Source organism: Felis catus, chromosome A1, assembly GCF_018350175.1.
Source record: "Felis catus isolate Fca126 chromosome A1, F.catus_Fca126_mat1.0, whole genome shotgun sequence".
Lineage (NCBI taxonomy): Eukaryota > Metazoa > Chordata > Mammalia > Carnivora > Felidae > Felis > Felis catus.
Window position 1 is genome coordinate 128,736,024 of NC_058368.1, and position 21,772 is coordinate 128,757,795.

Consider the following 21,772-nt stretch of genomic DNA (forward strand, 5'->3'; position numbering starts at 1 on the left):
ATATCTCTTCAAAATAATGATTTCATTTCCTTTGGATATGTATCCAGAAGAGGGATTTCTGGATCATATGGTAGTTCTAGTTTTAATTTTTTGAGGTAACTCCATACTATTTTCCATACTGGCTGTATCAGTTTACATTCCCACCGAGCAGTACATAGGGTTTTCTTTTCTCCACATCCTTACCAACACTTATTATCCTTTGTCTTTTTTGTTAAAACTATTTATTTATTCATTCATTCATTCATTTGCTTATTTATTTACTTGAGAGAGAGAGAGCAGGGGAGGGGCAGAGAGAGGGAGAGAAAGAATCCTAAGCAGGCTTCCCACTTAGCACAGAGCCAGACGTGAGGCTCAAGTCCACAGTCCTGTGACCACGACTTGAGCTGAAATCAAGAGACCCTCCCCTGACTGAGCCACCCAGGCACCTCTATTCTTTGTCTTTTGATAATAGCCGTCCTAACCAGGTATGAGATGGTATCTCACTATGCATTTCATTTGCATTTATATTCAACTTTTAACAAAGAAGAAAAATCATAAGTTCATGTTAGTACAGAAAAAATATTTGACAAAATTCACCATACATTCATGATTAAAAACTCTCTACACACGTGAACTGGGAAGTTCCTCAACCTAATAAAGCATATTAAGAGGAAAAAGCACTTACAAGTAACCAACCTCATATTCAATAGTAAAAGAACACTGTCCAAAATTTGGAACAAAACAAGGGTATCCTCACTTTTTATTTTATATTATCCTGGAAAATTCAAGTAAGTGCAATAAGGCTAGAAAAAGAAATAAAATGAGTTCAGATAGGAAATGACAAAGTAAAAGCCTCTTCACAGATGACATAATTGAGCATAAAGAAAACCTCAAAAAATCTATAAAATAATGAATTTAGTAAGTTTTCAAGATATAAGGGCAATATGTTAAGACCACTTATCTATCTACATTTTATTACCAAACAATTGCTAAATGAATTTTTTGATTCTGTCACTTAAAATGCCATTAAAAACATGAAGTATTTAGGGATAAAGTTACAAAAATATGTCTCTACAACCTGTACATGGAAAAATGTAAAATATTCCTAAGAGAAAGGAAACCTAAATAAGTGGAGAGATACACATTTTTTGTGGTTCCGAAGTCAATAGTTAAAAGATTTTATTTGGCTAAATTTGATCTGTACATTTAGTGCATCCCAAGTCAAGATACTAGTAAATTTTTCTTTTTAAAATTAACATGCTGAGGGGCGCCTGGATGCCTCAGTCGGCTAAGCGGCCGACTTCGGCTCAGGTCATGATTTCGTGGTCCGTGAGTTCAAGCCCTACGTCGGGCTCTGTGCTGACAGCTCAGAGCCTGGAGCCTGTTTCAGATTGTGTGTCTCCCTCTCTCTGACCCCCCCCTCATTCATGCTCTGTCTCTCTGTCTAAAAAATAAATAAACGTTAAAAAAAAATTAAAACAAAAAATTAACATGCTGATCCTAAATTTTGTATTAAAATGTAAAAGGATCTAGGATACCTAAAACACTTTTTTTCCTTTCAAATTTTTATTTAAATTCTAGTTAGTTAACATACCATGTAATATTAGTTTCAGGTGTACAATTTAATGATTCATCACTTACATACAACACCCAGTCCTCATCACAACAAGTGCCCTCCTTAATCCTCATCACCTATGTAACTCCTCCCCCGGCCCACCTCCCCCCGCCCCGTAACCAGTTTGTTCTCTATAGTTAAGACTCTTTCTTGATTGCCTCTCTTTTTTCCCTATGTTCATTTGTTTTGTTTCTTAAATTTCCACAAATGAGTGAAATCATATGGTATTTTTCTTTCTCTTATTTTGCTTAGCATAATGCTCTAGTTCCATCCATATCCTTGCAAATGGCAACATTTCATTCTTTTTGATGGCTGAGAATTGTGTCAATTATTGATAATGCTGCTGAAAACATTGGGGTGTGTGTATTCCTTTGGGTCAATATTTTTATATCCTTTGGGTAAATACCTAGTAGTGCAATTGTTGGATCATGGGGTAGTTCCATTTTTAACTTTTTGAGGAATCTCCATACTGCCTAAAACACTTTTTAAAAAGAACAGGGTTGGAGGATTTAACTTTAAAAAGCTACATTTTTCAAGACAGTTTAATACCACTATAATGATAGATATAAAATTAATGGAATCAAACTGAGAGTCCAGAAGTGTCCCTACATTTATATGGTCATTTGAGTTTTCAATGGGAAAAGGAAATTCTTTTCAACTACTGTTAAATAGTTGGATTTCCATATGAAAAAAAATAAACTTTGATCTTTACCTCATATTAAATCTAAAACTTAAATTGAAATTGATCACAGACCTAAATGTGAAAGTTAAAGCTTTTAGAAGAAAACATTGGACTAAATCTTTCTATCATGGCATAGTCAAAGAATTATATAGGACACCAAATATAAAAGAAAAAATTTGATAAGTTGGACTTCATCAAAAAATTTTAAACCCTCTTTTTTAACAGATAACTCTGAACGAATGAAAAGATGGATGAAGAGAAAATTTGTGATACATATGTGACATAAAACTTGTATCCAGAATATGTAAAGAACTCTCACAACCCAATAATAGGACTAGCATCAGAAGTTAAAAAGAAGATATGTAACATCATTAGTTATCAAGGAATACAAATTAAAACCATAGTGAAGTACCACTACATACCACTGACTCACTAGAATTTAAAAGATTAACAATACAAAGTGTTAATGAGGATGTAAAGCACCTGAAATGTACATAAATGTTTGGCCAATGTGTAAATGGTACATCTGCTTTGGGAAATAGCTTATTCTTTATAAACTTAAACACACTCTTACACTATAACCTGGAAATCTGCTGGGTATTAACCCAGAGATATAAAAACGTAGTCTACCCAAAAACTTACTGAAAGTTTTCATAGCAGCTTTATTCATAAAAGCCCAAATTGAAAGTTCCCCAAACACCCAACAAAAATCAGTGGATAAACACATTGTCATTTTCTATATAGTGGAATACGACACAGGAATAAAAAGAATGAACTGCTGCTGTGCTTGCTGTATTTATTTTTTATTACTCTGCATCAGTATTACCACAAACTTAGCTAAAAACACTACATATTTATCATCGCCCGGTTCCTGTGGTCTTGAGTCCAAGCCTAGATGGGTTCTCTACTTAGGGTCTCCCATAGACTGCAAACCATGTCAATAGGTATCATCCAGGGCTGCGTTCTCATCTGGAGGTTTGAGTGTGGAAGGATCCATTGTTCTACACTTGATGCTGGCCAGAGACCACCCTAAGCTCCTAGAAGTCACTGAAAGTTCCTTGCCACATAGGATTCTTCAACGTGCCACCTTTTCTCTTACAGCCAGCAAGGGAGAGCCTCCAGTAAATGGATGCTGTAAGCTTACATGACATAATCATGCACTCGTAGACATCCCATCACCTTTGCCCTCTTATCATAGTTAGAAGTACGTCACAGGACCTGCCTTTACTCAAGGGGAAGAAGCCATACAAAGGTGTGGACATGAAGAGATGGGGTTTGTGGAGGCTACCTTAAGAGTTTGTTCTCTACACACAGTTACATGGATGAACTTTAACAACATTATGTTGAGTAAAATAAGTTAGATGCAAAAGAGTGCATACTGTAAAATTCCATTTATATGAAACTGTAGGTAAGGCAGAACTCCTCAACAGTGACAGAAAGTGTATCGCTACCTGGGACCTGTGGATGGATTAGGGTGGGTGTTTGTATGTGGTCAGAGATAGGAAACTTGCAAGTGATGGAAACATTCTATATACTGATTTTGGTGCTGGTTAAAAGGTTGTAAACGTTTTTCAGAATTCATGGAATTGCACACTTAAAATGGTTTCACTGTATTTATAAATTATATCAAACTAAAGAGGATTAAAGAAAAAGAATAGTAATAGGCTTGAGCATCCCCAAAATTTTAACTTAAATATGCCAATTAAATCTAATAATGTCTTTAAGATATGCTCAAGAGTCAGTAATCAGAAAGTGACTCATTTCATAATATATCACTTGAAGAATTTTCACAGTTAAAAAGTAGGGATTCTTGTTTTTATAGATTTTTATAATATATATACACCCAGAGCTGGCAAAGATCATTTTTTAAAAGATGAGGCTTTATTATAGTGTTGTCTTCTCCTTGAGCGAATTAAACAACACATATTTCTAATGTAGTATCTTTTAGATGCAGACTCCTTACAAGCTTTCCATAATTTTAGTTCTGAAGGATCACCTCCTGAATCTAGTGATAAATGTTTCATTTACCTTAACCCCTGTTGGCACTGCTTCTAAAAGTATATTAGCCGTTTCCAGTGCTTATAGAAATTTGAAAAATGTATGCTTCACGAAGTATTTTCCTGCTTGCTTCTTCTAGTCCCTTTTAGTGATTAATGGGAACTTTAATTTGCATGCTCACTTTTACGCTTATTATAGTGTGTTATGTTCCAATAAGAGTATTAAAGTTCAATGAAAATTTCATGCATACTAATGAGAATGCAGATGAACACTGATGAAAGAATGCTAGGATCTTAAGACATAAACTTTCCAGTTATCTTGCTAAATTCTATTCAAACAATGGTTACATTATAATGAAGACTGATACAGAATCCACCATACAGATATAATTAGCAATGGCAGAATCATTATATAATTTATAATTGGATCGAGGTTCAGTTCCAGATTGTTATGAGGATAAAAAAAAAGAAATGTAATGATTTGATATTAATGCATATTTTTATTCTTCCTCTTCCTAACCTTTGCCAACCTTCAGCAGGATATTTCCTTTGTTGCGTAGAGTGATTGGGAAAGTTAGGGATGATTATATAAATGAGTGATCACATTGAATATTTCCAGCTGTAACCTTTATTGGATACATAGCAGTAAATGGTCCTCAACCATCATCTCAAGAAAATTTCAAGTATCTGGTTATTGTAGAATTATACAAATGTATATCAGCACTTGCATTTATTTATCAAGATAAAACTAAGATCTTTTTCCTTAAGCCATTTAAAACAAAGCTAAAGGAAGTCCTATATCTTTCCTTAGAGAATAGTGTGTCCCATGAGGGTAACTATTCTAGGCAGTACTTAATACGTTATCTGAGTTATACTGCATTCTTCTGTGCATGAATTTTATAAACTTATACAAAACAAATAAACTTTAGAAAACATGTATCAGAGTTTACTCAATCTATTAATTCAGGGATTTTTTTGAAAATTATTTAGATTCACTTGAAGTATTTTTCTTATTTTAACCTTACAAAAAACTGGAAATGTTGTTTTATGGACTTACTGATAAGACAGTTTGTTGTTTTAAGTTGTTTTTCTCATGGTGGTAGTAAGTATGTATTGTGCCGTGATACTTTTCCAGCATGATCTAAAGCCAACAGTATATGTTCACAGACTCTGGAGTACACGGTCTTCATTAGTAAAAAGTGTAACAGTTAATAATGATTTTTATTTTAGATATTATGAAAGTGTTTTTGAATCAGGGTAGATCATTCTTGATATAAGGCTTATACTTACTGGTTGCCCTACCACAGGGGTTGGCAAACTTTCTTTAAAGGGCCAAGTGATAAGTATTTTAGCCTTTGTGGGCTCTACAAGTATGGCTATGTGCCAATAGAACCTTATTTACTGACAGTGAAATTTGAATTCTATGTAATTTTCATGTGTCATGAAATAATTATTCTTCCTTTGATATTTTTTTCAACCATTTAAAAATGTAAAACAAGTTACAAACAGAATTTGACTCTCAAGTTGTGTAGTTAGCCAACCCCTGCCCTAGCAGTTGATTTTTCTTAATTAACTTTTTAATCTAATTTAAAACTGAAGATTTACTGCTTAAAACCTTTTAGAGGTATATGGCTTATGTTGAATTATTTTATAAGAAGCTCTATCCTGGGGGAAAAAAATGCCGATAAATAAAGCTAAGTAACTTTTATTTTGACCATAAGAAGGCAGTTGAAAATTCCATAAATCACTCATTTCCTTGATTGCACAGAGGAATCTTGCTATTGCTAAGCTGGGTTTTCTAACACAGGTAAAAATCCCATTACAGCAAATATTTGTGTAGTGGAAATATTTTATAGTGGAAGTATTCGTTCCACAGCTGTATTAAGCACCTACTCTTTTGAGGCACTTAGCCGGTAGAAAAATAAATCTCCCATGGATGCATCTTGCTCCTGACAGCCTTACAAGCCTAATAAGGAATATAAAATCTGTACAACTTGGGGCTAGAAATGGACCAAATAGGAGTGGAAGCTAATGAGAAAGAGAACGCAGGGGCGCCTGGGTGGCTCAGTTGGTTAAGTATCTGACTTCAGCTCAGGTCATAATCTTGCGGTCTGTGAGTTCAAGCCCCGCATTGGGCTCTGGGCTAACAGCTCAGAACCTGGAGCCTGCTTCGGATTCTGTGTCTCCTTCTCCCTCTGTCCCTCCCCCACTCACACTCTATCTCTCTCTGTCTCTCAAAAATGTATAAATGGTAAAAATAAATAAATAAATAAATAAATAAATAAATAAATAAATAAATAAATAAATAAAAATTAAAAAAAGAATAAAGAGAATACAGAGAAAAACAACAGGGATAGAAACTCAGAAGTAGGAGTAGAGAAGATAAAACACTGGAACTATATTAAAAATACTTATATGGGATTACTGCAAGGCCAACAATTGAATGTTGCTCATTGTACCCCAATAACCATACAGTACTGGGTTTGTCTGGAGGACAGTTCCTGCCTGGTGCTGTTGCTTGGATAACAAAAGGCAGGCTGGTGGAGCTGGTCTGAATAAAAGGTAGCTGGTAAACAGAGCTCAGGTTTTAGAGCCATTTTAACAAGGAGTTGATTCCCAGGCTGTTGAGTTTAGGCAGATTGCTTAATCTTTCTGAAACTCAGTTTCCCAAACTGTAAAATGGGGTCAGCAATTCTTATTTTCTGACTTGTAATTAAGAGTGCAACCTTTTCTTCCTAGTTTTGTGTTCTTTGCTTGTTGCTTACTGAAATTTGAGAGGCAGCTTAGTAGAATGTGGATATCTTTTGGAACTAGAAATGGGGACAACTCTGGACTCACATGCTACCATTAGTACTTACTGTATAAATTTGAGACAGTTATTTAATTTCTCTATTAAATAAGGATACCTCACAATTTTGTAATGAAAATTATATCAACTAAAGTGAGGGGCGCCTGGGTGGCTCAGTCAGTTAAGCATTCGACTTCGGCTCAGGTCATGATCTGACGGTTCATGGGTTTGAGCCCCGCATTGGGCTCTGTGCTGACAGCTCAGAGCCTGGAACCTGCTTCAGACTCTGTGTCTCCTCCTCTCTCTGCCCCTCCCATGCTCATGCTCTGTCTCTCTCTGTCTCTCAATAATAATAAATAAACGTTAAAAAGAATTAACTAAAGTGATCAGTTTTCTACTTTTTAAAGACCAAATTCCTACAGTATATTTTCTTGATATATTCTTATAGTCCAAGCTGATACTATTGCTCTTAGGGGTTTTTTTTTCAGCCTATTTTTTTTTAATTTTTTTTTCAACGTTTATTTATTTTTGGGACAGAGAGAGACAGAGCATGAACGGGGGAGGGGCAGAGAGAGAGGGAGACACAGAATCGGAAACAGGCTCCAGGCTCTGAGCCATCAGCCCAGAGCCCGACGCGGGGCTCGAACTCATGGACCGCGAGATCGTGACCTGGCTGAAGTCGGACGCTTAACCGACTGCGCCACCCAGGCGCCCCCAGCCTATTTTAAAAAATATAGCTGTATTGAATTACAGAGATAATAATAGTTAATAATAATATTAATAATATTAACTTAGACTTAATGCTTACTGTATGCCAGGCTCTGAGCTAAAAATTTGTATATATAATTTCATATACTTTTCACAACTGTTAAATGTAGATATTATTATAATTTATATTTTGCAGATTGGAAATATGATGCTTACAAAATTAAGCAGTTTGCCCCCGATTACACGGCTAGTAAGGGATGCAGTCAAGATTTGAACCCAGAAAGGCTGATTCTACTCTCCTAAACACCATCTTCCATGTGATTCATATACACTTCCCTTGAGGCAGCTGGCCCACTTGCTTCCTGTTGCTACAAACATTGTGCACTCAGTGGAAATCAGGCACTTATTAGGTCTGAAATTGGAAATGGAACTGCCTTTCTTTATTGAACTCCCTATGCTCTTGTATTTTTTCAGGACACAAATCATTACCTGACATCATATATTTGTGTGTTTGTTTTCTGTTCCCCTTCACTAGTATATATTTTGCAGAAGAGGAGAAAATTCATGGTTAGTCCCTCCTTACATGTCCAGTGCCTAAAATAACATGTAACAGGTGCTCAATAAATATTTGTTTTATGCATGAATGAGTGAAGTGTTTGTGCAAATTATCAAAAATTTACATTTAAGTATTATTTGTCTTTCTAGCTTGGATTAGAGGAAAAAGAAAGACTCCACCTACGATGGAGGTAAGAATACACAACAAAAATATTCAAATAGCATGTATTTATAATGCTGTGTTTCTCACTTGGGAGTTTACATGAAGCCTCAGAATAAATATTATGCATCTTCCCAGAGTGTTCATTTTACTCCACAGACAAGAATTTAAAACATCTTTATAATAAATGCACAAGTTATATAATATAACATTCAATTCACAGGAATTTTAAAATGAAAAAATACAAATGCAATACAAAATAAAAATATTTTTTAGAAAGTTTAGACTTAAAGCAACTTACATCAGGATGTTTTGCCTGGTTCCTGGGAGCTGTGTTCTGCTATGGGTGCTTTGGTGGAAAAGTCTGAGAAATACTGAATCTCATGGTTCTATCAAACCCTCAATTTTATATCAAATGTAAAAGGTTATAATTTTATATACATTTAACTCTATCATATTTGAAGAAACCTTAAAATATACAATTAGCGTGTAACATGGAACACTCAGTATAATAGATGAATTTTTATTTTAAACTTTAAAAACAGTTTTGGCAGCACAGAGAATAAAAAGTATAGCATTGCTGTGGTGTAGTATTTTTAAAACATAGTTATTTCATAATTTTTATTTTAAAACAATAGCCTAAAGTGTTCTAAAATTGTTTTGTTAGAATTAAATGTATTCCATAAGAGGAAATTTTCTAGTATACTGCCTTCTCCTTTTCTTGTGTTTAGGACCTCCCTCTTCTTTTCTCTCCACTTTTCCTTCACAACTACAGCCCTGATGACAACAGAAATGTTGCTCCACCAGTCAGGCCCCACTTGTTGAGAGGTGGGGTACACCAGGGCAGAACTCATGGTGACCCATAAATTGACATACATATGCTCCATTTCTCCTGTACTGACCCCATCAGTGTTTGTCAGGCTGGGCTATGAACAAGCTTATCTCTAAGCCCATTTATAGCTTTGTATGTTACTTCCACTTTTGCCCTGCCTTACTCTTGTCATATCTTTCTAATATCTGTGAACCTTGGAAATAAAAGGGAAGAAAAAGTCATTGTGATTCAAGATTCAGAAGCATCCCCAGTGGTTTGCAGTGCTAGGAATCATCAAGGAGACCTTACAATTCCTCTTCACGTGGCCGTATTAAGACTTCTTATTCTCAGAGCTAAAGCAGTTTCTTCTAACCTCAGAATTCTGAAAGCCTTCTTCCATGGAAACATTGATGTGCAAAGTGATTAGATGAAGGCACCTGAAACTATTAGAGCTAAGACACCACCCCCGTAAATTTCAAGTAATCCCAGCATTTCAGACAAGCTCCAATCAGAATAGTGAGACCAAGTCATTCTATCCATGATGCTCACATTCTTGAATATCGGAATAGGAGCCTTCCCTTGCATCTTTTCTAATGTATTATCAATGTCATCCTTCTTTATGCTCTTCTGCATCCTCCCCACCACACACACACACACACACACACACACACACACACACACCCTTTCCTTCCTCTTGATCTCTTCCATTGGGTTTCAGAAATTTCTGTTTGTTTGTTAGCAATTTATCCTTAACTTTTAATATTTCCTAGGAACTTTCTCTACCACAAAACCTCAACTGAAATCTGCCTGTGTCTGAAAGATAGTGAGCCTCCTTGTGCTCATTTTACCACAACCCACAGAAAGAATATGGGTTCAACTGTTTCTTTCTTTCCCTTGTCCCTTCCAAAATATTCTTTCATTTTGTGAACCTAGGGGAGAGTAGTAACTTTGTGACCTAAGTATGTTTTTCTCCACCTATTTATAATTTTTATCTCTCCCAACCTCCAGGCCACTCCCCACCCTGATGGTGAAGATGAGAACCAGACTTAGAGACTTCTTCAATGCCTTCCCAAGTCTTAGCTGTTCAGTTTTTTTTTTTTTTTACTCCATCCACACTAATATCCATACCTCAAGTGAACAACCACTAATGTAGCCACACCTTAGTTCTTACCATCACCAAACACCATTCTACCACTACAGTTTGTAAACTCTTAAATCCCAGATTCTACATATGTCCGGTTAAGAGAAAACTACTTAATTTAAAGTAAGACAAGTTTACAGAAAGCCACAGGAATTAAATATATGGCTTAATGGGTTATTATAAGGTGAATTCCACAAGGTCAGAAATAGAACTTTGTCATCTAATCCAGAATCATGTACTCTGTCATAATACAGCCTCCCCCAAAACCAACACTGAACCTTTTGCAGTAAATTTATATAATTTTATCACCCAAATGTACATTATAGTTTAGAGTTTTACATTTTGTAAAAACTTCATATTTGATTTAAATCTCCATCAATCTCTGTGGTTCTCCTCCATCCCTTTTATTTTCTTATAAATTTGTCTGTTGAAAAGCCCAGCCTATTTGACCTGTAGATCTTGCCACAGTTTAGATTTTGTTGATCTTATGTTATTCATGTTAGTTCACGATGTTCCTCTGTCCTCTGTCTTTCCTTCAGTTTGGCACCTGCATCCAGAAGCTGGCTACTCATGTTTGATCTTTTTGTCAAGACTGTAGAAAATGTTTGGCAAGAATATGGGAGAGCATATCTGGTTGTCCCTCTTTTTGTGATTTGCACAGTTGCTTATGCTTCATACCTATGTCACTTCATTGGAAACAACCTCCTAATCTTGCATGTCTGTTAAAGCTAGTTAGTTTTCAAGATGCTATCAGTCATTTGAGCTCTCTACGTTTTTTTCAAATCTCTTAGTGAATTCCCACCCCCAAATAGACTTCTGTCTCTTCTATCTGTACGCTACGGCTAAAGGTTAGCTAGTAACAATTAGAGTGCCATTTACAGTAGTGTCCGAAAATATTAAATATCCTGATATAAATTAAGCAAAATATATGCAAGACATGTACACTTAAAACTACAGAATGCTGTTGAGAGAAATTGAAGAAGACCTAAATTAATGGAGAGAAATATCTGTTCGTGGGTTGGAATATTTAACTGCTAAGACGTTACTTCTTCCAAACTGATCTGCAGCAGCTTATACTTTATCATGCATCACCATCACCAGGAAGGCTTGTTAAAACACAGATTGCAGGTCCCAGCCCCAGAGTGGTTAATCCACTAGATCTTAGGGTGAGGCTTGAATATTTTCATTGCATCAAGATCCTTGGTGATACTCATGCTGCTGGTCAAGAGCCCATGCCTTGCAAACCACTGGTGCAGAGAGTTAGTCAAATAAAAATCAAGTTAAAATTCCACCAGACTTGTAGAAATCAAGATGTAGATGAATTCTAAAATATATTTGAAAATGCAAAGGCCCTAAAGTAGCTGAAAGCAATCATGAAAAAGGAGATTAAAAATTAGAGAACTTACACTGTCTGGCACTAAGACTTACTCTAAAACTGTAGTAATGAGGTACTGGGATAAGGATATATAAATAAATGAATGGAAAAGAATAGAGAATCCAGGGGCGCCTGGGTGGCTCAGTCGGTTAAGCGTCTGACTTTGGTTCAGGTCATGATCTCACAGTTTGTGGGTTTGAGCACCACATTGGGCTCTGTGCTGATGGTTCAGAGCCTGGAGCCTGCTTCGGATTCTGTGTCTCCTTCTGTCTCTGCCCCTCCCCCACCTGTGCTCTGTCTCTCTCTGTCTCTCAAAAATAAATAAATGTAAAAAAAAAAATTAAAAAAAAAAAGAATAGAGAATCCAGAAGTAGACACCATACAGCCAATTGGCTTTGACAATGGCACCAAAGGAACACAATTACAAATGGAAAGCCTTTTCAACAAATGGTGTTAGGATAACTTAATGTCCACATGGAAAAAATAAAGATCCCTACCTGACATCACGTGCCAGTATTAATTCAAGATGGAACATAGACTAAACATAAAAGCTAAAACTTAAAATCCTTCTAGAAGAAACCATAGTGGAATATTTTCACAACTTTGGGGTAAACAAGAGATAGAAAGTGCTATCCAGAAGGGAGAAGCATTGATCATTTGAACTTAATCAAAATTAAAACTAAGCTTCTCAAAAAATAACATTAGCAAAGCAGTAAACTGGGAGAAAATAATCACAGCGTATGTATTTGACAAGACTCGTATCCAGACTATACAAAGAACACCTCAACTCAATGATTTAAAAGAAAAGAAGGCAACGCTAATAAAAATTGGGTAAAAATCTTGAACAGTCACTTTATAAAATACAAGAATGAGCACTAAGCCTATGAAAAGATACTCACCATCTCTAGTCATCAGGGAAACCACAATGAGATGCCACTCTACTAGACACACAAGAAAAGAGCTAAAATTCAAAAGATTAACAATAACTAGAGCAACCATACCTTTCATGTAGTACTGGTTGTTGTAAAAATAATGCAACCACATTAAAAAACTGGCTGTTTTTTATAAAATCAATCACATCTACCCTCTGACACCAGTTTTTTTTCTCCTGGCCCCTTTCAAGTCTGAAGGAATAAATATTTAGGCATATTTCTTGGGAAGCTCGGTCCAAAAGAAGGTCTAGTTGGCTGGCAGACCATGAATGGCCTCCTGATTTGTGCCCAGCCCATGTTTTCTTACTTTCCTCCTTCTGCTTGTTATACCCACTCAACTCTACAAGAACTCCCTACTGTTTCTCAGGTTTCCTGTCTTTTCCCTCTCTCATCAGCTGGCACACTTCTGCTTGTGCTTAGTTCCCTTTAAAGTTCTTTGATGGGATTCTTTGATTCCCTTTAAAATTCCTCGACTGTTTGCTCAACTTTTCATCGCGTAGAGTTAATCGCTCCTATCTAATTAGAACTGTACTGCCATGTACAGCTGTGTAGCTCTTTGAGTTCAGTATTATAACTCTCTGTTTTATTTTTCCATCTTTCTGACTATAGTATGAGCTGTATGGCCCAAGACATATTTGTTTGCATGTCACAGATACCTAACACAGAGCCTGATTAATTATTTGATAAGCTTTTGTTGACAGAATTGGAAATCTCATTGCCATGTAAGCATATTCCATGGTCTCCATGCAGAGTTTGAATTTCCAACAACCCACTGTAAAATGACCTGATAAAACTGAACATATTTTGAATTTGAGCATTGCCTGTACTGTATTGTTACTGTTGGTTGCCAATATAGTAAAGCACCTATTCGTCAGTGTGGTACAAGTTGAATTAATATTTCACAAAATTAATGAGGTAGACTTTTCCTAGTGATGACCATATTCCGTTTGAAGTCACGTATAGCAAATATTTTTAAATATTTCTTCTTCTTTCATACTGACAGAACAGTAGGAAACAAAGTTTGTAAAAAGTAAATAAATGTATTGCCAAATATTGACAAAATACATGACTCAGCAATAGGTTTACAGACACTAGAAGAAAGCTATAATATTCGACCTCACCTATTTCATTTTTAATACATATACTCCATAAAAAAAGGAAGAGAAAATTCTAGAAGCCAGTAGAAATGGAGATGGTGATGCTGTAGTCAAATGAAAGGTTGGGGTAGCTAGGTGGGATAATACTTAACAGTAATTCATTTACTTGACTGTGTTCTCAGATCTGACCTAGAAGCTCCAAAGACTCACTTTTGTCCATGTCCAAGGTGATTTGGCTCTAAAAGATATCACAATGACTAAAAGATAAATATGTGAGTTTGAAATAGTTGCCAGAATTCCAATCTGTTAATTTACAATAGAAATTCAATTAGCACAAGAAAAAACAGTAGGTTACCTGGTAAGTATGACATTAGGATAAAGGGAGTTAAGTAAAATAAATGTTTAATTGCATCAGGGCTATAACTGCCTGTTGTGTCCATCTCACAGTAGGGATAACCTGACCCATAGGAATGGAAATATTTAAATAGAATTGGCCACAGTTCCCAACATCTGTCTCTATACTAGGAATAACCTTATGATTTGGAATAGTAAAAATTGCCATGTGCTGGTTGAGGCTTTTGCTTTCAGGGATGCTGTTTTTATGGACTGCCAGCATTTGTCTCTGTGATCTCTTCTTTTCTTTGCTTCCCCATTTTGACTGACATATTATTTCTTTTGCTATTACAGTGGTTACATTATGATCAAATGTTGCTGACCCTGCAGATGTTCTTTCGTTTATTCTTTTCACATCGCTGTTCTGGCCTGTAAGATGTTGATCTTACAGTTCAATTTTCAGAAAAAAAATCTTATTTCTGAATTCTTTTTTTAAGGTTTTATTTATTTTTTTTTTAATTTTTTTTTCAACGTTTATTTATTTTTGCAACAGAGAGAGACAGAGCATGAACGGGGGAGGGGCAGAGAGTGAGGGAGACACAGAATCGGAAACAGGCTCCAGGCTCTGAGCCATCAGCCCAGAGCCTGATGCGGGGCTCGAACTCCCAGACCGCGAGATTGTGACCTGGCTGAAGTCGGACGCTTAACCGACTGCGCCACCCAGGCGCCCCTAAGGTTTTATTTTTAAGTAATCTCTACACCCAACATGGGACTCAAACTCATGACCCCAAGGTCAAGAGTCACATGTTCCACCAACTGAACCAGCAGGTGCCCCTTACTTCTGAATTCTTGAGGCCCATTTCACCATTGTCTCCAAGTAACTTATTGCTTGAGTTCTCAGTACCCAGTATTATTATGTTCATTTTAGAAGTTACAGAATTGAAATGTCTTTTAAAATGGATATTTTGCATATGTAACCCCACTTTCCTGCTGCCTTAAATTGCAAAGATGGATTTTGGACCCCTACCTCAAACCTCACACTCACTTCTGGTTATGAAGTGGAAATGGATAAGAAAATTGCAACATGTTCATATAGTAGGTTACAGCATGATTCATTAAAAATAAATAAACTAGGGCTGCCTGGGTGGCTCAGACGGTTAGGCATCCATCTCTTGATTTTGGCTCAGGTCATAATCTCATAGTTTGTGGGTTCCAGCACTGCATCAAGCCCTGTGCTGACAGCATGGAGCCTGCTTGAGATTCTCTCTCTCTGCCCCTCCCCTGCTTTCTCTCTCTCTCTCCCTCCCTCCCTCTCTCTCTCTCTCAATAAATAACCTTAAAAAAATGAATGAACTAGAGCTGCATTTATCAATGGGGATAAATCTCAGAAACATGATGTCAAACAAAAAGAGCGAGTTACAGAAGATTTCATACAGTACAATACTATTTATATAAAGTTTGAAAGCAAAGAAAGATTAATGGACTGTCAAGTAAAGTTAGCAAGTTAAACTCTGAGTTTACTTTTTCTTTGCAAGCCTAATGAAAACAACAGCAAAGGGATTTGTTTTAAAAAGCATAAACCTACAAGGTCAAAGAAATTGAAGAGACAAAAACAGCAACAGTGTTTTAGAAGCTGGAAAGCAGACGAACAGGTGGTAACAGATTTAGCAAAATGGAGAATGACTTCTCATCTGGCAGAGAAGAAAGCCCAGAAGCAACCCGGTTTATATCACAGAACCTCAGAATGTTCAGTAATTGGCAGTGCCAGGAAATTCTAAAAGTGGAGTTGAGGCTGGTGCTAAAAACAGTAACTTAGTTGAAAATCTGCTTAAGAAGCAATTAGATGCTAACCAGTAAATTGTAGGTGCAATAATAGAGTTGGAAAATCACCATTTTTCAGTGATCATTGTAATAGCTTATTCAGGGAAAAATTATTAGTGGGTGCTAAAACCATTGGGTCAAATTTTGTTGGGAAACACAATATTTACATGATCTCAGGGCACCTGGGTGGCTCAGTTGGTTATATCTGCCTTCAGCCCAGGTCATGATCTCACAGTTCGTGGTTTCAAGCCCCGCATGGTGCTCTGCACTGACAGCATGGAGCCTGCTTGGGATCCTCTGTCTCCCACTCTCTCTGCCCCTCCCCCGTTCTCTTTCTCTCTCTCTCTCTCTCTCTCTCTCTCTCTCTCTCTCTCTCTCTCTCTCAAAAATAAAATAAACATTTAAAAAAGATATTTTCATGATCTCAAGGTATCTCCCAACAGATTGCTTATTAATTACAAAGGGAAAAAACAAGGTATACTTAGAGTAGACAAATCTAGTGGATACCACCTTAAACAAGTAGGACAGACTTGATATGTGTGCCTCCTTGTATAATGCACTGAGAATAAGGTAATATTTATGTTGTATTTCTTCAAATACAGAATCCTAATCTAATCATGAGGGCAAAGCCAGAAAACCTAAATTGGAACACATGTTATTAAACACCAGATGGGTCATGTTAGTGTTATGAACAACAAAGAAAGACTGATCAACACGACAATTAAATGTAATATGTGACCCTGGATTGGGGAAAAAACTTACCCATAAAGGACAGTATTGGGGTAATTAGTAAAATTTGAACATGAACCATATATTAAATAATAGCACTGTATCAGTGTTAAGTCTTCTGGAAAAAAAAAAAAAGAGAAGGATGCTATTAAATTCTTTTTGTGAAAGTCTGAAAACCCAGCAACTTCTCTCCCATTTAAAAACTGGGAGTTTATTTATGGAAAGTTTATTTATTTATCCAGACAAATTTGAGTGAAGAGGTACCAGTCAGAAAAGAGAGTGATTAAATGAACATATACTTACTGAACTTAACAAATGAGGTTGAGTTATAGCTAAGTACATTGACAATAAACAGAATTTACTTATTATTTCCAAGAAAAACAGAACTTAGGTAGGAAAAAGAAAAATCCTAGTATACTAGATAACTTACTTGTTATAGTGTTTATTCATAATATAAATATTGAATATTGATCTGTAACTATTTGGAGAGTATTTGGTCTCAAGAAGGATGAGGTAAATCCTCACTTTCTTTTTTTTTTTAAGTTTATTTTGAGAGAGAGAGAGAGAGTAATTGGGGGAGGGGCAGAGAGAGGAGGAGATAGGGAATCCCAAGCAGGCTTCAACACTGTCAGTACAGTGCCCCATGCGAGGCTCGAACTCATGAATCATGATATGGTGACCTGGGCTAAAGTAAGACACTTAGATGACTGAGCCGCCCAGATGCCCCATAAATCCTCATTTTCAGTAATAAGTCAATATACAGTGCTTAAAATTGGAAAGTAAAGAAGTAGTAACACAAAAACGTTTTTAGATATTGTGGAGGATTTAGGAGCAGAGTCTTCCTTTATAGCTGTCAGTTTCTCAGCTCCCTTGTTTGGCCTGGGCCATAACCAGAAGCATCATTTGAAAGCATATCATAAGTATTTTAGAACAATGTAGCCCTATAAATTATGTGAACATATAATTTTTATTTAAAGAGAAGAATTTTGAAAAACATACGTGATGCTGTAGATGAGAGGTAGCAAAGTTTTTCTTCAGAGCACCGTATAGTAAATATTTCAGGTGTCGTGAGACACGGTCTCGTTGCTCCTGTTCCTAACTCTGCCATGGTAGTGTGAAAGCAGTAATAGACTACATATATGAGCGAGTGTGGCTATGTGTGGTGTAACTTTATTTATAAAACAGGTGGTGGGTGGATCCTAGTTTGCTAACCGCTCCTACTGATGACTGGTTTTCAAATTGGGATACCTCTACCCCTGAGAACACGAAGATATCCAGTGGGATATGCGGGTATGTATGGCCTTAAAGAAATTAATTTCTGTATTCTCTCTTTCCATATGTCATCTTTCCTAAAAACGATCTGTCTGAGAACTCTTTCTGGTCTGCCAGTTCTCCTTTTTGACATCTTTCGTAATCATCTGTCTCCCACTTTTCAAAAGAAAGGCTTACCCCTTGTCCTTGCTAAATCTTACTGTGGTGCATTGCCTTGGGGTTTAAAAATCTCCAGGGCACCAAACAGAGACTACTGGAGAGTGAATTTCTCCTGAGGGATAGTCTCTTGAGACTAAAGCAGAGAAATCTTCAGTAAAAATTACTGAATGGGGCAGCACATTATTTCAGCCAGCTGACAAACTCATGGCAAGGATCCATGCCTTCTAGTTTCTTTGTCCACCTAGATAACCATTTATCTATCTTAAAATTAAAATCCACAAGTGAGAAAGTTGTCATAGAGACACATAATAATACATTTATTTGAATTTAAAAATTAAGTTAGATTTCTTCTGACAGAGAAGTCAGATTTGGCTGATTGGGTTTGACAATGAGGACTGGCTTTGCCAATTAAGTTATATGGCTATATTTTCCGTAAATTGAGTAAGTTAAACTGCAGCTCCAAGGCTTTGACAAAAACATACTTAGAGGATGTATTCAATATGCAATAAACTTGAAAATACATCTTGTGCCATTATTTAAGTGTCAATTTAAACGTGCAAGATGGTACATAGTTTTCAAAGGTCTTAGGAGATAAGTGTGCAAAACAAAGTAGGAAATCACTGCTGCTGTTGTTTATGGGTATATAAGCATGCAGTGGGGTGCCTGGGTGGCTCAGTCAGTGTGCGATCCAGCCCTGCATCAGGGGGCTCTGTGCTGGGCATGGAGCCTGCTTGAGATTCTCTCTCTCTCCTTCTCCCTCTGTCCTTTCCCTGCTTGTGCTCGCACATGTGCTCTCGCTCGCTCTCTCTCTGTCTCTCTCTCAAAACATAAGAATAAAGATGTAATAAAAGTATTAAAAACATGCATGAGGGGCACCTGGGTGGCTCAGCCGGTTAAGAGTCCGACTTTGGCTCAGGTCACCATCTCACGGTTCATTTCCTGAGTTAGAACCCCACGTCGGGCTCTGTACTGACAGCTCAGAGCCTGGGGCCTGCTTCAGATTCTGTCTCTGTCTCTGTCTCTTTGCCCCTCCTCTACTTGCTCTCTGTCTCTCTCTCAAATATAAAACATAAAAATAAATAAAATAAAATAAAATAAAATAAAATAAAATAAAAACACATGAAAATGATAGACAAGAAATTGAGAGTAATTGTTACCTCTGGGGAAGGAGAATGTTGGGGAGAGGGGTCACAGAGTGTTTTATGGGTCATATCTGTAGTGTTTTATTTCTCAAGCTGTATGTTGGTCATATCTGTACTGCTTTATCTGTGGTATTTTAATTCTTAAGTTGATTATAGCTATAGTATTCTGTTTCCTAAGCTGGGTATTGGGCACTTAGATATATGTAATATTATTAACTATATTTATACACTTGAAATATTTGATTAAAAAATAATACAATGTGTGGAAATTAAGAAACAAAACAGATGAACATAAGGGAAGGGAAGGAAAAACAAAATATGATAAAAACAGAGAGGGAGGCAAACCCTAAGAGCCTCTTGAATACAGAGAACAAACTGAGCGTTGTGGAGGGGTACTCGGTGGGGGATGGGCTAAATGGGTGATGGTCATTAAGGAGGGCACTTGCTGGTATGAGCACTGGGTGTTATATGTAAGTGATGAATCACTAAATTCTACTTCTGAAACCAATATTTTACTATATGTTAATATGAATTTAAATAAAAAAAAGAATACAATGAAACCTTGTAATCGTATATTTTAAGAGAACGTGTTGGGTTCCTGATACAAAAATAAGATATTTAGAATAACCTGAAAAGTGAAATACTTGAAATTCTAAAATACTGAAGGCACTTAAGAAGTTATCATAGCAATATGCATAAAAAACAATCATCGTAGCTTAAGTTTTGGGATTCCTTGTTAAAACCTGAATGCTTGTATATTTTTATTATTCATTTAGTTACTTAACAAGCACCTGATATGTGCCTAATAGCTAACATAGTTTCCTTATAGATTTCTGTTGTACATACCAACCTGTCCTAGACACAAACTCTGTTCAATTATGTTTAGATTCAGTTTTCAGTTTTCTTTTTATTTCCTCTGCAAAAGTCAATTAGTCTGATTCTTTGAGGTCGCAAGGGAAAAACATTCACATATTGCCTTCAGAAATTAGATTTTATTGCAAGTTTACACAGGGAGCATTATGTCTTCAGTTATGTAGTCATTCTGGGATCTTTGGTTTCCCAGACTGGAAAGGATATATCCTTGAACTTGATCAACATCCCATTCTTTATTCACCTACTAGCATTTCTATCTCCCCAAAGAAGATGTATCTGGATGGGTTGACCACCATCCGCAGTGAAAAGTTCCGTCGAGTGGAGTTATGCCAGTCATTTCACCTCCCTCATGCCTAAAACTGTGTGCTTCTTTTGGCTACGCACAGCAACTCTCCATTCAGGAGCGCCTGAAGCCCTGCAGTTTATACCTGCCAGTGGAGTTATTGCACACTTCTGAGTCTGGCATGACCAGAGTTATGACTTTACTTGGTTTATCATCCTTTATTTGATTAAAAAATTAATATAACAATGTTACTGGGCACCTGGGTGGCTTAAGCGTACAACTTTGGCCCAGGTCATGATCTCGCAGTTTGTGGGTTTGGACCCCACACTGGGCTCTGTGCTGACAGCTCAGAGCCGGAAGCCTGCTTCAGATTCTGTGTCTCCATCTCTGTCTGTTCCTTCCCTGCTCATGCTCTGTCTCTCTCTTTCTTTCAAATATAAACATTAAAAAAATTTTTTTAATAAAAAATTAATATAACAATTTTAAAAATAGAAATAGTAAAATACCCCAAATCATATAGCTGGTTGCACAATTCAACTTTAACAAGTTATTCATACATTGGTATGTTATTTTAATTTCGGTATACTTTTTATTTTGTATACTGACTTTTCACTTAACTGTCATAATAAATGAATAAAAACAAGCACTTGAAACTCAATGGCATAACACTTAGAAATGACTTTTCTACATACCTTTTTTGGTATTGACCTCTAGCTTTGTAAAAAAAGGTGATATAAAATTTGCCATGCTTCCCTAGAAAAAATGTGGTAGGAAATGAAAGTAAATCTTGAGCATTTCAAGCTTGTCAGAGTCTATACTCAACCATAAGCTAGTGTGTCTCCCTAACTGGAGGTATTTATTTATTAACTGTGCAAGAAATTTTTATGCTAGTTTGTGTTAATTTTTTTGGTTTTCCAAATATTGATTTTAAGTAGGTCTTGCTAAACATTATCTCAAATTTCAAGCATCCCACCTTTCTTATTCTAAAAGGATTGCTTCTCTTTTTTTAATGTCTATTTATTTTGAGAGAGAGAGAGAGAAAGGGGGGGGGGGAGGGGCAGAGAGAGAGAGGGAGAGAGAGAATTCCGAGCAGGCTTCATACTGTCAGCACAGAGCCTAATGTGAGGTTGGAACTCATGAACCTGTGAGATCATGACCTGAGCCAAAACCAAGAGTAGACGCTTAACTGACTGAGCCACCCAGGAACCCCTAAAAGGATTGCTTCTTAAATGCCTTGTTACAAAGCCGAGGTCTGAGTTTGAGCTTCATTTATCCTTAGCACATTTTTTCCTTCTATTTTGACCTTTTATCTGACTTGTA

The 21,772-nt window shown here is 36.5% G+C and overlaps 1 protein-coding gene across 1 annotated transcript in view; it reads left to right on the forward strand.

Annotated features, from left to right (window-relative positions):
* Positions 1 to 21,772, forward strand: part of NDUFAF2 (NADH:ubiquinone oxidoreductase complex assembly factor 2) — a 172,001-nt gene that overhangs the window by 115,898 nt on the left and 34,331 nt on the right. The window contains exon 3 of the mRNA XM_019838168.3: positions 8,475 to 8,515. Coding sequence (XP_019693727.2) covers positions 8,475 to 8,515 — 41 coding nt within the window. The remainder of the gene's footprint in view (positions 1 to 8,474; positions 8,516 to 21,772) is intronic.